This window comes from Electrophorus electricus, chromosome 8 (assembly GCF_041902795.1).
Source record: "Electrophorus electricus isolate QZ-2024a chromosome 8, ASM4190279v1, whole genome shotgun sequence".
In the NCBI taxonomy this organism is placed as follows: Eukaryota; Metazoa; Chordata; class Actinopteri; order Gymnotiformes; family Gymnotidae; genus Electrophorus; species Electrophorus electricus.
In genome coordinates, this window is record NC_137504.1 from 20,042,854 (window position 1) to 20,058,805 (window position 15,952).

Consider the following 15,952-nt stretch of genomic DNA (forward strand, 5'->3'; position numbering starts at 1 on the left):
CCCTAAAATGAGTCTCGGTAACTAGACGTTTAGTGTGTTCTAGAGTTATGGAACCATTTTCTAGAGATACAGAGGTCATCCAGATTGGTTATGATCCAGTAATTCTTTTTTTCCTTATGAACATCTTTCTCTGTGGACACACAGTTTTTGAAGGGTCACTCATCCTAGTCCTTGTTTTCAGAAGCCCCTAACCCTAAGGTAGAGGCCAATTTGAATGGTCCATAATGATTGTCATTCCCAGTAGTTCTGATTCGATTACGTGTATCATGCTGCCATCTACTGTGGATGATTTGAAACATCGTAACCGAGGATGAATGGTGTATGTAGAGAAGACACAACTGAGAAACAGAATGAAGCAGGTTAATAACACAGAACAGGTCCGACAAATCTGCACACACCTTATAGTTCGATATGTCACACCGACGCACCAATTTAAATTTTGTGCAAATTAAAGCTTAATGAGTCACCCTTGCTTTTTTGCCTGTTACATTGTGATGCATAGAGGTCATGCTCTTTTAGACCCCTGCCAAAATGGTTTGAGTCAAACATTCGGCACATTACCCCTTTATGCTCATGTTAACAGTTTTCCCCCTGACCTTTGAACTAAAGCAAACAGTCAGCCTTAGCCTGGATTGTTGAAGTCCTGCTCACACTAATACCCCTACATGCAACATTGCAATAATGTCTGTGTTTTTACCTTTCTGTTCTCCAGGGAAGTATCTGCTGCCGTATGTGTCCATCCAGCAGGCATGGCCAGGGGCGGGGTCTGAGAGCTCCAACCTAGTGCGCATGCGCTCCCAAAGCCTCGGCAAGTCAGCTCCTTCCCTCACTGCCAATCTGGTATGTTCCACCATACTTCATTTTCTCCTTCGGGCTTTAGCTTGGACTGTTTCTTCCATTTAACTAACTAAGTCATATTGGGCTCTTGGTTTGTCTCCACTGTAATGCTTTTTTAAAATTCCTATAGCATCTGGTAAGTGTAGAAATCATATTTGGACACCTGGGGGCACTGTTGCATTTAAATCCTTAAACAGTGCAGTGTTGTCTGGGCCTCTTGATCTCTTTCTGATGGACTCAACCATTCTGATTGGGAACAGTTAGTCTTTTATTACAATACAATGAACTAACAAGATGTAGCTTGGAAATGCATCAGTTGCAGTTCATTAGTGTCACTGTCCTAGAGGTAGACACCAGGCTGAGAAGCAGTCATTTTCTATGGCATGAGGTATGGAGCAAGCAAATCCTTGTGTCTGTGTTGAAGCTGGTGCATATTTGAAAAAGCAGTATTTCACCTTCAGAGACTAAACTTTGGATATTTTGGTTAATTTTACCAAATGTTGTTGTTTGAGTTTTACAACCTGAGCAATTGAGAGTTAAGTGCCCAAGAGTGGCAACTTGGCATTGGTAGTGGGGTTTGAACTGGCAACCTTCCAATTACAAGTCAAGAACTTTAACCACTAAGCTACCACTCCCATCAAATTGTATTAAAATTCTGTTTAGGCTTTTCAGACATTTTAATAAAGCTTTTTTAAACAATTTGTGCAGCATATGTGTCCAGTCCGAATATTGTTGGGAAGTGTGCCCTTGGCTGAAGCTGTTTATAACCATTTTTGACCGTTTGACTGTTTATAGTTGCTACGAATGCTGAGTAGTGCTTTTTTTCCATTAATGCTGATTAGAGAGAAGCTGATTACACAGCCTCCCGCTAATACCTGAGGCCTGTGATGTCTGCTTCCCCTGCCGAGGGGAGCAGGTTGCCACCAAATCGCCAGGCTCCTGCCATGTCCCATTTTCCTCTCAGCAGATGCGGTAAACATGGGACTAGGCCTCACGTGGGAACCTGGCTGAACCAAATGATCACTGATGCTTGGGTCAGAGCAGTAGGAACACGTCAGCACTGTGCGGCGCCGATGTCCACTGTCTGCTCTGCTTTTCCACCCGGGACATTCTTGCTCTCTGTCTGTCTCTCTCCTTTTTTTCTTTTTTTTTTTTTCTTTTTTTCCTTCTCACCCTGTCAGTTTCTGGTCAGTTTGCTTCCAATTAATTTTTTTTTTTTGTCATTGTCCATATATCCATATATATTTTTGTGTGATGTTTCAGATCAGTTCAGATACCCAGTTTCTTTGTTTCTTTCTTAGTGTATTATGTCTTTGTCTCTCTGGATCGTGTGTGTGTGTGTGTGTGTGTGTGTGTGTGTGTGGTAATGTTTTGCTTTTCTGTCTGTTAACATGCCCCTGCATCTAAACCCACCTCAGTGAAAATCAATGCTGGCTCTGCAGGCTGTCCAGCTTTGCGTGGATTCCCAGTGAATTGCTAATGCGCCCCCGCCCTCCAATTTTTTGGGTATATTTTATGTTGTTCCCTTGGAACACAAAGAAGATGATGTCTTGGGAGCATTACTGGTCTTGGTAAAAATGTGTAGTTGTGGACCAAAGCAATGATTTTCTGTGACCTTGGAAAGATGATATGCAAACACATATCAGGGGGTATGGGGGCTTATTTCTATTTCTTTGAATACTTCAAGTTGCAAAAGCACTCAGGATTTCTTGCTGGATTTTAGATGTCTCCTGTATGAAAATACTGAAGGATGTCCTCTCAGACCAACTTAATTAGTTCCACATCAATGCCTTGTAATAATAGTTTTAAACAAACTTGGATTCAGCATTAGTCAAAATATCAGCAGCTTGCAGAACGAGTGAGTGCTTCTCCTGCTGTGGCCCATTGTTCTGTTGTAGACAATTTGTAGCAGCATGGTTCTAGATAGGCCCAGGTCTTCAGGCATGGACACCTAGCCAATCGTTTACATAACCACCCATGAGCCACGACCTCCCTAATGTCAGGATTGTTGTGCTGTGCTCCATCAAGATGCATTTTCCCAGGAGACCTGCCTGACTGCCTTGACTTGGAGATGTTTTTTGTTGCGGAAATTATTTGAAAGACTGTCCCCTCCCTTTTTGTTTTAATTTTTTTTTTGGGGGGGGGGGGGGGTGCAGTGTTGGAAGTATTCATTTGGTGTAATGTTCTTGGCTAATAGTATACAAATCAACGCGTTCAATAGAATTATTCATTCATTATGTCACGGCAGGCGCTCGTGATGGATCATTGAGTTTTCTCTAGGGGAGCCTTTTTTAAGATTTGTTTCTGGGTTGTTGTCTTTCACTGCAATATAAAAAGCATCGTGGGTATAGGGCTGTCCCTCCCGAAGCTCTTACAAAGTTGTTCCTTTTAATGATGCCAATTAACTTGTGAAAACTCCAGCTCCAAAAGAGTGGCGGTGTCTGACTGGGACTTGTGTGTGAATTGTCAGCTGTTTGCTAGCATGTTGGCAGAAATCACTGGATACTTGTGTCTTGTTTGCTAATTGGTCACTTTCACTATTTTATATATTAGTTTATGAGAGATTATGTATCGTATTATGGTTTTAACTGATTAACTTTCAGGAAACAGAAAAGATTTTACTGACTAGTCAGTAAGGTTCATGACTTACAACGTCTTCCGCCTTTCTGCTGGATATTTTGTGCTTCATTAGCTTCTCTACTTTTTACTCTCTCTCACTCACACACACACACACACACACACACACACACACACACACACACACACACACACACACACACCATAGTTCACATATTTTTCTGGTCAGTTAATTTCTTTCACACCATATAGTGAGCCATGGAGTAAATGCTCAAAATCCCCCAAATGTTTCACAGACACACATCTTCTGTCTCCTCACAGTTGAAGCTCTGACACTGACCCAGCCACTCTCGCTGGACTTTTCTCAAAGGCCCTTTGTCCTCTCCCATCCCCTGACTGCATGATATCATCCCCCTAGGCAAGTGTTGCAGGCAGCAGGGAGAAGACCTCCGTGACCTTTTACACTGACACAGAATCAGTTTCCCCCCCCCAACACACCAATCCCAACCCGCACCATTATAAGAGCCACAAAACTGGTTTCAGATCAGCATAAAAACCTTCAGCAGGATGCGCCAAGGCTGCCCCATCTCTCTTGAGCATGATTAGCTTTGGCAGAAAATCAATACAGTCTCCCCTGGGCTGATATGGAGATAAGAAGTCATAATCCTGATGTTTGCCTTTGTGCCTGAGAGCCCTCCGTCGTTATGGTGGTGGAGATGTCCTTTGCTGATAGCGGCATGCACTCTTCTCCTTAAAGTGGATTCCACAGCATGTGCACAATGGGTGGTGAGACTGTCATCTTTTTGTTTGTGAATATAAGGCTTGCTTTCACTTCACCTTTTTTAAAACATTCTTTGACCAGGTTTTAAAGCAATTACAGTATGTCTCATATCTGTCCATTGCCTTGAAAACCTTTTTTCTTTCTTTTTTTTAACAACTTGCATTGATATTTTGCAGGTTGACTAAGGAGGTCCTGGTCAGCTGTGAACCTGTTTTTGATGTATTGTCATAGAAAACTGTATTTCTCCACTGTATTTCTCCTCCTTAATACTCTGTCAGTGTCTTTCATGTCACCCCTTAGACTCTCCATACAGAGGTCATATGAAGGAGATGACATGGGGAAATACATTACGGTCCCATTTCATGTTTGGGTTCTCACTGGCAGCCAGGAGTTAAACAGGAGCTGCCACTCTGATGAAGTGGGGCCACTGAGAGGCATTCTACCTTTGCCTAATCTGCCACGTTGCTAAAATGTTTTTTTACTAAGACATGTTAACATCAGGCAAAATACACCAGTGCTTGAATTTCCAGATTTAAACCTTGCACACAAAGAAATCATCTTTAAATACACACAGTAATTTTGTTGCATACTATATATGAATTATATTGATGTATGGATTATATTGTTGACTCAACACCATTCACTTTCATTCTGGACTGATGCTACACCCATCTGGAGTTTGTCCATGCTGTTTGATGTGAAGAAAGTTAAGTCTGTATCAGGTTTGCTCAGATATGCCACGGATTCAGGTCTGTGTGCGAGTGCACGTGTGCTCTGCAGGCCTTGAGCTCATATTTGCTCACCTCAGAGGAGCACGGGACAGAGTGTGACCCCACAGGTCACTCAATCAACCCTCACCACAGGCCCTCTCTGCTCATCTAAGCCCCTTCACACTCCCCTCTCTTACTCTCCTCCTTTCCCTTTCTTCATGGGAACCCCCTACCCCCACCCAACCCTGATGGATTCTTTTATATCCATCCAAACCCAGTGGCCACAGCCCCTCTGGCTCCATTTTATTCTGGCATGGGCATGCCTCATCCTGGTCCTGCCCATCCGCTCAGCTCCTCCAGCTCTCAGGAACTAGTCCTTTATCTCGCACTGGTGACAGGACACGTGCCTTGCCTTAGTCCTGCAATCCCCCCATGCAAACAACTGGAGGCCTTTCCTGTAGATCCTCTTATGTTAATGAAGCCATTTCCAGGCAGCTATGTCTTCTGAATCCTGCACAGCGCTCTGTTGCTGCTGTTGTTAAACCATTTCTTTGAATGAATTCTGGCACAAGTGTCAGCCTCAGAGTTGCTCTGCATGTTGCGATTCATGCCTCAACACCAGGAGCGCTCCTGAATCATCAGACAAATGACCTGTCGCCGTGACGATTCTCCCTCGCCCCATCATACTCCTGTCTACTCAGCTTCTATACAGAACACTCTAATTGTTCCATTTAGTCTCAAGGCTGACTCGAGACTGTCTGCTCAGTGGACCAGCATGGTTTAATTCTTGATGGAATAATTTGCTATTCTCTGAACACAGAAACGGAGGCTCAATAAAGTGAGTCTATCAGATTAAGGAGTTTAAATCAATACTTTTAAGCAATCAATACTATCGGGGGCTTAATCCCCCATGCTACCAGACACCCAGGGGGGCCCAGTCAGCACGTGGAGGCGGGACCATCCTGGGTAATATGGTAAAACGAAGCTGGTTGCGCTCTTATCTGTTTGATCTTCAGATATCTTTGTGGGTGTTGATATTAGGTAGCTGTGACACTAATTGTTTTCTCTTTCTTCTTACTTTTTTCCTGTTTGCCTGTTCAGTAGTCAGTACTGTTCAAGCCTGGCTGACGGGGAGTATGGATGGGGGGGGGGGGGTCCAATTAATATTCACAGGCTTGTCCTGGTGAACTGAAAGGAAAGAGAGTGTGAGTAAGAGTGTGTTAGTAAAAACTGTTTGTGTGTCTTGGAGGGCAAATAAAGAAGAGCGAGACTCAAGTAGACTGTGAAATTGGTGGATGGGATTGTTGCGATGGTAATCGGTTTCTTATTTTTCTAAATTCATATAATTCCAATTTGACTGCTGAATGGCAGCTGTGAGAAATGTGGAGGTCACCAAAGAAGTGACAGGCGAACACTTGGTTGGATAAACTTTACCAAATGCTTCACTCCATGAAATTCCCGTAGTCCTGGAGTTGATTCATTTTTGGCTTGACAAGACTCCACTCTGCCCTTCAGTCCTCTCTGTATTTTGCATCCCTTATAATATGACTTACATGACAATTTGCATCCGAAAAGATGTTCATCACTGCCAAGATTTGTGGGAATTTTCACTTAAGATAGCAGAAAAACAGCCAGGAATAAAATCCCCTAAAGTAATTTCTGTTCGCTGACCTTGACATTTGCGTAGCACTTGCAATAACTGCCATATGTTGACATGCTAAGTGCTTTACAGCCCCTGACCATGTTTATTAGATGAAAGGAAATCCAGACCCCCCTGGACTGTGCCCCTCAATAATTCTGGAAGTACTTCAGGTCCAGCTGTTCCAGGTCCCCTGGTGCCCGTGTGTATGTGTGGTGGTGTCCTCTCACCAGCCCAGTCATGGTCACTTTTGCCTGCTGACCTTCACACTCCAGCCCTTATCTGTGGACCCCAGAGCAGGACGAGCGGCTGCCGGCTCCATACGTCCCGTGCGCGTCTCGCCAGCTTTATCGACAGAATAAGGCCATGTGGACAGGATGCCAGTTGTATTGTCTCAGTAGCAGAACAATATGGGACCGGATTTCCTGCTGCCCCCCCCCCCCCCCCCCCAAACAACCTTTGTGTGGTGACTTCAGGCTCCTGCGAGCATACGTCCTGAAGAGGAAGTGAATCACTGGCCCCTGTGACCTCTCATGCTGAATTGGCACTGAACTGTCCACAGCCTGGCTGTCTCCTGCTCTCCACCTCTGGATTTTCTCTGTTCTTTTTCTCTCTCCTTTTGTTCTCATTCTGTTTTTCTTTCCATTTCTCTTCCTCTCCATGTATCTACTTCTTTTCTCCCTCTCTCTTTTTTCTCTCCGTCTGTCTGCTACTTTCTCTCTTTCACAAAGTAAACCTTTTACTCTCTGTACCTCATCCCCTTTCCCGCACATTCACACTGTCTTATTTCTTCCATTCGTTTTTCTTTTACCCCCCCCCCCCCCCCCCCCCCCCCCCCGCACGCGCGCGTGTGCACGCTTCTTGCTTCCACATTGTCCTGAACTTCCAGGAGAGAGGGAACAGCAGAAGAGAGAGGGACTGTGTCAGCTGACTGCCCCCCTCCAATCAGATAAGTTCTGATGTAAGTGTTTAGCAGCTGCTAAGATCAGACAGAGCGTGCCCGGAGGACTCCGGCACCAGTAGCGCAGGCAGCGTGCAGTGCTGCATGCCTCCCAACTGGTGACACAGGCAGGGTAAGAGACCGAAAGAGAGAGAGAAAGCGAGAGAGCACTCTGCCTCTTCAGCATGGATGAGTCCAGCATTCTGAGGAGACGAGGGCTACAGGTAGGAGATCTGGGACGTTGACTGATGCGGCTCGCACACCCCTGCATGTGTGCGTGCATGCGTGGGCGGATGCGTGAGCACGTGCCGGACCGCCAGCTCCTTGCCTGGGAGTTTTCACAGCTTTTGAATTAACACTCGGTGGTGCAGGATGAATAATAAGACAGCCACATGCTGGCAGAGTTGGAGAAAGAAAAGGGAAAGAAAGGGAGAGATGCAGGAAGGATGAAGGCTGGTGAGAGAGAGGGAGAGAGTGTCTTTGGCATTTCCGGACACGGGAGAGTCCTCTGCAGTGCTAAGCTTCATCCTAGTTCTCTAACATTGTTCTGTAGAGCTCATTGTTCAGTACTGATTAGTGACAGGATTTTATAGAACTAAGCCAGTTTCTGTCTGTTTCTAGAAACTTTATATGCCAATGATGGACAGACGGAACAAAGTCGATTGATGTATTCACCTGACTGTTATCTTTACTTGAAAGTGTGTGTGTGTGTGTGTGTGTGTGTGTGTGTGTGTGTGCGTGTGCGTGCGTGCACGCACGAGTGTCTGAATTGATTGCTTACATCTGCTATTGTGGTATTGTAGCAATGTGTCATTGACTTTATGATAGAATTGAAGTCTGATAGAATTGCTCTTGACATGCAAGGACACTGCTAGTCACTGACGTGGCTTAAAGTTCATCTTGAATGACAAGTATAGAAATAGAATCATGACGCTGGCACTGTAAATGTTTCTTTGCTTACACATTTATGATGCTGATGGAGTGTTGCAAGTGTGAGAGCCATAGCTTTTATATAGAGATTATACAGAAGCTAAACAGCCTTCTCTGGGCATTTGTAGCACTCTCTGGCTGTGAAAACCACTTCCGTGCAGCGAGATTACGGTGCCCTGTACTTGAAGTTACAAGAGCATATCAGATCAGTTTATTTACAGTGCTACATGAAGTTTATAGTGTGTTTCAGATGAAAGTGAAAGTCTTCCAAAGCAAGACTTAAAAGATTTTTTTTTTCCTTTCAGAACCTTTTGTGGCCAATATTTCTCTCCTTCACCAGGGTATCTGCTTGCTCACAAAGCCAACAGAAAGGTTGAGCATTTAGATGCTGGCGTTCCATTGCTTTGCTGTTCACTTTGATGGTCTTAACGAGTTTCCAGCCATTAACATGTGGGGTAATTGCAGTGTGTGTTTATCAGGGCATACCAAAGGCGCAGTTTCCTGTAGGTGGCTGTTAATCTAAGAGCTCTTGGTCTATTGTGCTAACTCAAAAGCAACTCTCTTCTTCCATTCTTTGCTTTTCTCGATCGTACTTGAAGAGGACCCCTCACAGAGGCGCTTTCTGGTTCGGAGACGAACATAAAGTGTTTTTGAGAACATAGTGTTTCTTTGTGGAAATCTATAGGTGGTTCTTTCTTATGATTTCATTTTAGGCGTGCGTTTGTTTGACATTCTCACTGTGTGCTGTGAGACCTTTCATTAAAGCCACAGGGATTGACCTCACAAATCTGTGTGTGTGTGTGTGTGTGTGTGTGTGTGTGTGTGTTATTTAAATATCTCATGTGAAGCATCCATACTGTGCATAATGGCATTATAGAACTGGAAACAGTTTAGTTTTTCTTTCTTTACAGGCTGACTGAGCAGTACAGCAGATTTAAGCTTCCGTTGTTGTGTGGTGTTTATGTGCTTGAAGTCAGTTGTGTAGTTGGGTGGTGTATTGGCGGGGGTTGGGCAGTTCATACATGTGTTACTGCCTTTCATTTCACCACAGCACAGGAAATGAGTGGGTAATATTGCTTCATTTGAATTGGTTAATACCTGTTCCAAAGTCAAGTCAATTTGGTCAGCTTGCCTACTTTACTTCAATTATATGTAGATAACTGCAGCACCATGGGAACCTTCGGCCACCCATTCTGAACCCTGCAGTAACTGCAGTACCTGTAATGAGCTTTCAGTATTTGCCAGAGCTTTAATGTCCTCTGCTTCCCAGAACTACTTCCCAAATGGAAGTCTTGAGTTTTCTTTCTGAGTTTATCAGAATCAGCATCAGTGACCACAACTTTGCAAAGTACCAGTGGACCTCACCATTGTTCCCTAAGCACCTCTTGATCTGCGGAAGACTAAGGCATGCCATGTCCCAAAGAGGCTTTCTGAAGAGACCGGAGAGCTCCATAGCTCCCCCCATGTTATATCCTCAAAATCTGGCCAGCTCTCCCGGGGATTCTGTTGCCATCCAAACATATTGAGATGGGCTATGGATGGTGTGTTGTGATTAGAAGGAACAGACAGTGGTGGCCCCGTATTAGCTTTGTAATTACAGTTGCAGTGAGTGAGCGTGTACAGAGCTCTCCCGAGGCCCTAACCCTGCGTACCCGCCTTTGTCTGCTCACACTTCACATTACATGAATCCTTTTGCATAGGGCTTCTGTTTTAATGAGATGTGCTCATGTAATGGTGGTGGGTTTGTTTGTTTTTTTTTGTTCTCCTTCTGTACAGGCAACCTTGAGAATATGTAATGAGGTTTGTTTTTATCAGATCTTGTTGTTGTTCAGTTTTTGGCCTTCAGTGGTACTAGACTGGGGAATTTGCAGAAAGTGTTTGCTGGTATGAGAGCTGGCACAGGTGTGTCCTCCAGGAGAGACACATGAACCTAGACACTGGTGAGGAAAAAAGTCCTGTAATCATGAGTCATGATTGATTTTGTATATTCAGTCATCTCAGCTATGTGCATCAAAGCTGACCATGACAACTCAATACATCACTGTATATGATGTATGACGATGGATCACTAGTCAATAATCATGATTTATGATGCCCAATGAAAGCAATTTGTGCCCGTTTGCGGAGATCAATCAATTCTAATTTACCATGCAAATAGAAATAATGCCAATCTTTCTCCATGCAAAGGTCTGACCCACATTGGACACAACAAATGAAGGTTTATTACATCAAATAATTTTTGATACTAAATAGTAAATGTTCACTTACTACCTTAGCACACTGTAAAATCTTCAGTCTTAAATAAACCCCCACATATCTAAATTTAAGATGAACATGCAGTTAGTATGTAGTGGCTGGTGGGACATTTTAGCAGTGGATGTTTTTTCTCTTCCAGTACGCTCAATTGAAATGCTGAATGCAGCCCCAACAGTTTGTTGACTCTACGGAATAGTGTGGTCCTGATACCTCAATATATTCATGCCTACATCAAAAGGCTCCAGTCCTCCGCAGTGTGTGAGCGGCCCCTTTGGAAGCTGTCAGACTGCCTAAGTCATATTTGTATGCGCCGCATGGCATATGCCAACTATCTGCTTGGTTGACACAGTGGTAAGTTAGCAGTGGGAGTCCCAGTCCTCAGCGCACTGACGCGCGCACACACACTTCATACCGGCTCACAGATGCTGAAGGATCTCGCATCCAGTGCCGGGATACAATTTAAAGCCCACAGAAATGGACAGGCAGGGCTGCTCCTGTGAGGCTGACCCATATCTTGCATGGCAGGAAGAACCATGAAAACCTACACCTCATTTTGCGATCTTGTGTTCATTATAGCAGAATGAGGTATTTTTGGTTCTAACTGGGTCTGGAATGGCACATTGTTGTGAGTGCATTAGCACAGGTGAGCTAGCGGAGAAACACTTAGGGCAGGTTGTCATACCATGACAGCTTTCAGCGGCAAAAGGAGTTGAAAGGGAGCTTGAGGGGAAAAGACAGGAAAAAAGCAGCTTTAAAACACTAGTAATATCTAGTACCTATTTACACATCTATTGTGCAGTTTTTCTTTGCCATTAGAATTGATATAACTCAACCCAATGTGAAAACAAGTATCTAAGAGTTTGACCGTCTTAAGATTTAAGGTCAGAAAAGAGGAATCTACTGATGCTAACCAGGCTTTTATCAGTTAATTGCTTTGTGAGCACAGAATGAATGTTTGTGTCACTCTGCAGTTTTGTCAGGGAAGGACGTGAGAAGCATGCCTCACATATATGCTATCAGAAAACCTATCAGGGCAAGGAGCTGCCTTTAAGACTGGTGCCAACCCAACATAAAAACACCAGTGCAAAGGCAAAATCACTCAAAGTGATATTGCACAAATACAACTGATGTTATTCCCGGTTCCCTTGGCGTCAAGCATCAGTGGAGTCATGGCGAGGATGGGTGTGGTAGTGGAGTGATGGGCAGGGACAGGTGTAGCAGTGGCTCCAATAAAAGCACTCTGCTCCCGCATGACCCCTAGCTGACACCCTACCATAGAACTGCTCTTTGAAGTTTGGAGCACTATCAGCAGAGTATTGCATACTTGTGGAATGAAGGATGGCACTGTGGTCTAGTTCTTGAAGGACCTTGAGGAATGGACAGGGCTTTTTTCTTCCCCCTGTAGAATTCTTTTCTTTTGTTCCAGTCCACAGAAGGAGATGCAGGGACACTGCTGAGCTCTGTCTGCTCCCTTTCAAAAAGGGAAAACCAAGGCATTTGCCATTGCAATGATGAGAGAATTGAGTCATAAGGGCAGAGCGGTGGTGTGTCAAAAAGAAAGCGCCTGTATTTCCAGTCCCCACATGACCCAAAGTAATCAGAGTATGTTTCAAATAGCTAAAAGCAAATACCATTTCTAAGAACTGTTTCTTTTAACTTGTGTTTTGTTAATTTTCCCCTATTCTGAATTACTAGCCCAGGCTTTCCACTTTAAAATCTTTTTTTTTTTTTTTGGTAATTATTTTATTAGATCGACAACTCTTCTTGCACTATGTGAAGGCACGCTTTGGCTAAGATGTAAAACAGGGTCATGTAAAACATGACAGTTTAATCTGTATTATGCACCTAATTTCTTTATAATGTGCGCTGCCAAAACACAGCTAGAGTGCCAGGAGGCCATCAATCAGACCTCAGCTGCCATTAAAAGGGTGCATGTGCGCTAGCTTTGAAATACTCTTCAGTGTTTTAATTCCCTGGCAGATCTGGAGCAGGCAGGCCATCAGTCCTTCTCTGCTTCCCACCTAATGATGGACGTGACCACAGAAGATGAGGTGAAGTTAAAATAAATCTTGCCTATTGGGAGAACTCATTCCCAAGAACTGGGGGAGTTCATACATTAACTCATTTTGGACCGCCTTTAGCTTTGATTACGGCACGCATTCACTGTGGCATCATTTCCACAAGCTTCTGCAATATCACATTTATTTCTGTCTAGAGTTGCATTAATTTTTCCCCAAGATCTTGTATTGATAATGGGAGATTTGGATCACTGCACAAAGTCTTCTCCAGCACATCCCAAAGATTCTCAATGGGGTTCAGGTCTGGACTCTGTGGTGGCCAATCCATGTGTGAAAATTATGTCTCATGCTCTTTCACAATTTGAGTCTGATGAATCCCGGCATTGTCATCTTGGAATATGCCTGTGCAATCAGGGAAGAAAAAATCCATTGATAGAATAACCTGGTCGTTCAGTATGTTCAGGTAGCCAGCTGACCTCATTCTTTGGGCACATAACATTGCTGAACCTAGACCTGACCAACTGCAGCAACCCCAGATCATGGCACTGCCCTCACAGGCTTGTACGGTAGGAACTAGGCATGATGATGGGTGCAATACTTCAGCCACTTCTCTTCCTACCCTGATGCACCCATCACTCTGGAACACGGTAAATCTGGACTCATCAAACCACATGACCGTCTTCTATTGCTCCAGAGTGCAGTCTTTATGCTCCCCTAGCAAATTGAAGCCATTTTTGCCAGTTATCCTCACTGACAAGTGGTTTTCCTCAGGTTACACAGCTGTTTAGTCCCAATCCTTTGAGTTCCCTTCACATTGTGCATGTAGAAATGCTCTTACTTTCACTATTCAACATATCCCTGAGCTCTACTGTTGTTTTTCTACGATTTGATTTCACCACACGTTTAAGTGATCGCCAAACACAATCATTCAAGATTTTTTTCCTACCACATTCCTTCCACGAAGATGATGTTTCCCCACTGTCCTTCCACATTTTAATAATGCGTTGGACAGTTCTTAACTCGATTTTAGAAGTTTCAGCAATCTCCTTAGATGTTTTCTCTGCTTGATGCATGCCAATAATTTGACCCTTCTTAAACAGATTAACATCTTTTGCACATCCACAGGATGAGTCTTTCGACATGGTTATTTAACAAATGAGAAGCTACTCACTGCATCAGTTAGGGTTAAATAACTTGTTGCCATCTGAAACATAATCACCCATGCAGTAATTATCCAATGGGAGGCTCTTACCAATTTGCTTAGTTAAATCCAGGTGGTGACCTTTTTTTTGGCCTGTGTGTGGTTGTTTTGTTGTATTGTGATGGGAACAGAAGGAGGACACGTTCGTCATCTAAATGTAGTCGCTCCTTCCGCAGGAGTCTCTGCCTCTGTCCATCTCACAGACAAAAAATGAAGTCAGTACACTAGGGGTTATTATATTTATTAATTTAGTCGTTTAGCTAGTCGGTTAGCTATCTACCAGCACACTGAACCGATATATAAAGCAGAACACAGAGAGGGGGAAGACCCCTTGTGTCACTCGAGTCAGCATTTTACCAGGGTGAAACTAATGAACTTTTGATCTTACAAGGGCAGAGGAATGCACCTATTATTCCCAATTTAACAGGAATTATTAATGGCCCATCATAGGAAGGTCTTTAGAAGGTCATTGGCACGACTATGATGTCATGGCTGGAACCTTCTTTGCAGGAGTCAGTGGCATTTCTTGATCACGCACAGACACGATTTCCTTTTTTTCCTCTAATTTGTTTTCCCTTTTCTTTGGTTATTGTGACAAGGACATCTGTTTGAGATTAAGGTGAAAGATTTCAAACTTTTATGTGATCATTTCGCTGGTGTCTTCAAAAGCCTTTGATCTATTTGAAGCTGGTTGTCAATACCTGAAGGATCACATACACATGAGATTTATGTCTTTTTATCAATCATCTCAACTTTCATTTATCTGGAACTCAGACGGTAAATGTGAACCCAGTTTCTTTGTGTCCAAAAGCCAGTTGAAGTTACTTACACTTTTATTACACTGGATAATAGCTTTAATAATAATAAGCTTCATTTCTACAGCAATTTTTAAAATAAAATTTAGAAGGTGCTGTACAGGATACAAGAAGAATATAATGAAATCAAATGAGATAAAACAAAAGATAAAATCTAAAACAAAGGACAACATGGACTGCTCAGGTCACTATGTAGGAAATTCCAAACCTAAAACTACTTTATGTATTTTCAGAATTGATAGAATAAACCTGGCTGCATTTGTAAAAGGGATTATCAGGATTTGTATTATTCCATTTGTAACCCGCGTCCAGAATCACACTATGCAATTCCACGGAAAAGCCAAGCTGAGTTTGCTTCTCTTCAAACAGCTTTGCTTTCTACTGCAGCTCTGCAAGGAGACAAAGAGGAATCACTCAAGGGTTCCGGTAGCGGTGTCAGTTGATGCCGGCACAGCTTGAGTGGAGATGTTTGATGTAGAGCTCACAATGGAGTAAGCAGTAGCTAGAGAACTTTAGAGAACTGAGCAAGGAATTCCCTGCCAGATTTTAAATCTTCTGTTTTATGTAACTGATTGGTTTGTCAACTGTAGTGAGTGAACTGGGAGACTTTAATTGGCTGCACTAAAGGTGAAATCACTGTAGTCTGCAAAAGTTATGGCAGTTTCTGACATGGTTTTATTTTCATTACTACCTAATGTTTTCTGCCAGCTTCTGAAAATGCACCAAGTTTTGTCTTTCGGTTCCACCATTACTGCCCTGTATCCATCACTCTCCCTGTCAGAAACTCTATGGAAATATGCTCCCCTCTGCCAGTCCCGCCATTTGCACATCACGGAGAAAAATGAGGGTCCATGACCCCCCTGCCCATTTTCACTGATTCTCCCCACAGCACCATCACCCTTTCCAGTTCGACCCTCAAAACAGCAGGGAGGGGGCCAATCACAGGCAAGCATGACACAACCCATCGTTCACTTGGCTCGTTAAGTCATTTGGTTTTTGCTATAGAAAGAGAATGAGTTCTGTGCCAGGCATGGCCCATTTCATTAGCTGCAGTAGCTATTATACCTGGATGAAGTACTGACGGAGCTAAACGCTCATTCTGGCCCTTGTTCCTGTGGTCGCTGATCACTGATTAGTAGCAGCGGTTTGGTCGGTTTATATATATATATATATATATATATATATATATATATATATATATATATATATATATATATATATATATATATATATATATATATATATATA

At 43.3% G+C, this 15,952-nt stretch overlaps 1 protein-coding gene across 5 annotated transcripts in view; it reads left to right on the forward strand.

Annotated features, from left to right (window-relative positions):
• mast4 (microtubule associated serine/threonine kinase family member 4) overlaps positions 1 to 15,952 on the forward strand; it is a 68,338-nt gene that overhangs the window by 13,784 nt on the left and 38,602 nt on the right. For 4 of the 5 annotated variants that reach the window (XM_035526878.2, XM_035526879.2, XM_035526880.2 and 1 more), the window contains exon 3: positions 713 to 840. In XM_035526878.2, the coding sequence (XP_035382771.1) occupies positions 713 to 840 (128 nt within the window). Of the gene's footprint in view, positions 1 to 712; positions 841 to 7,556; positions 7,709 to 15,952 lie in introns of those variants that run through there. The other variant, XM_035526884.2, reaches the window with a different exon arrangement.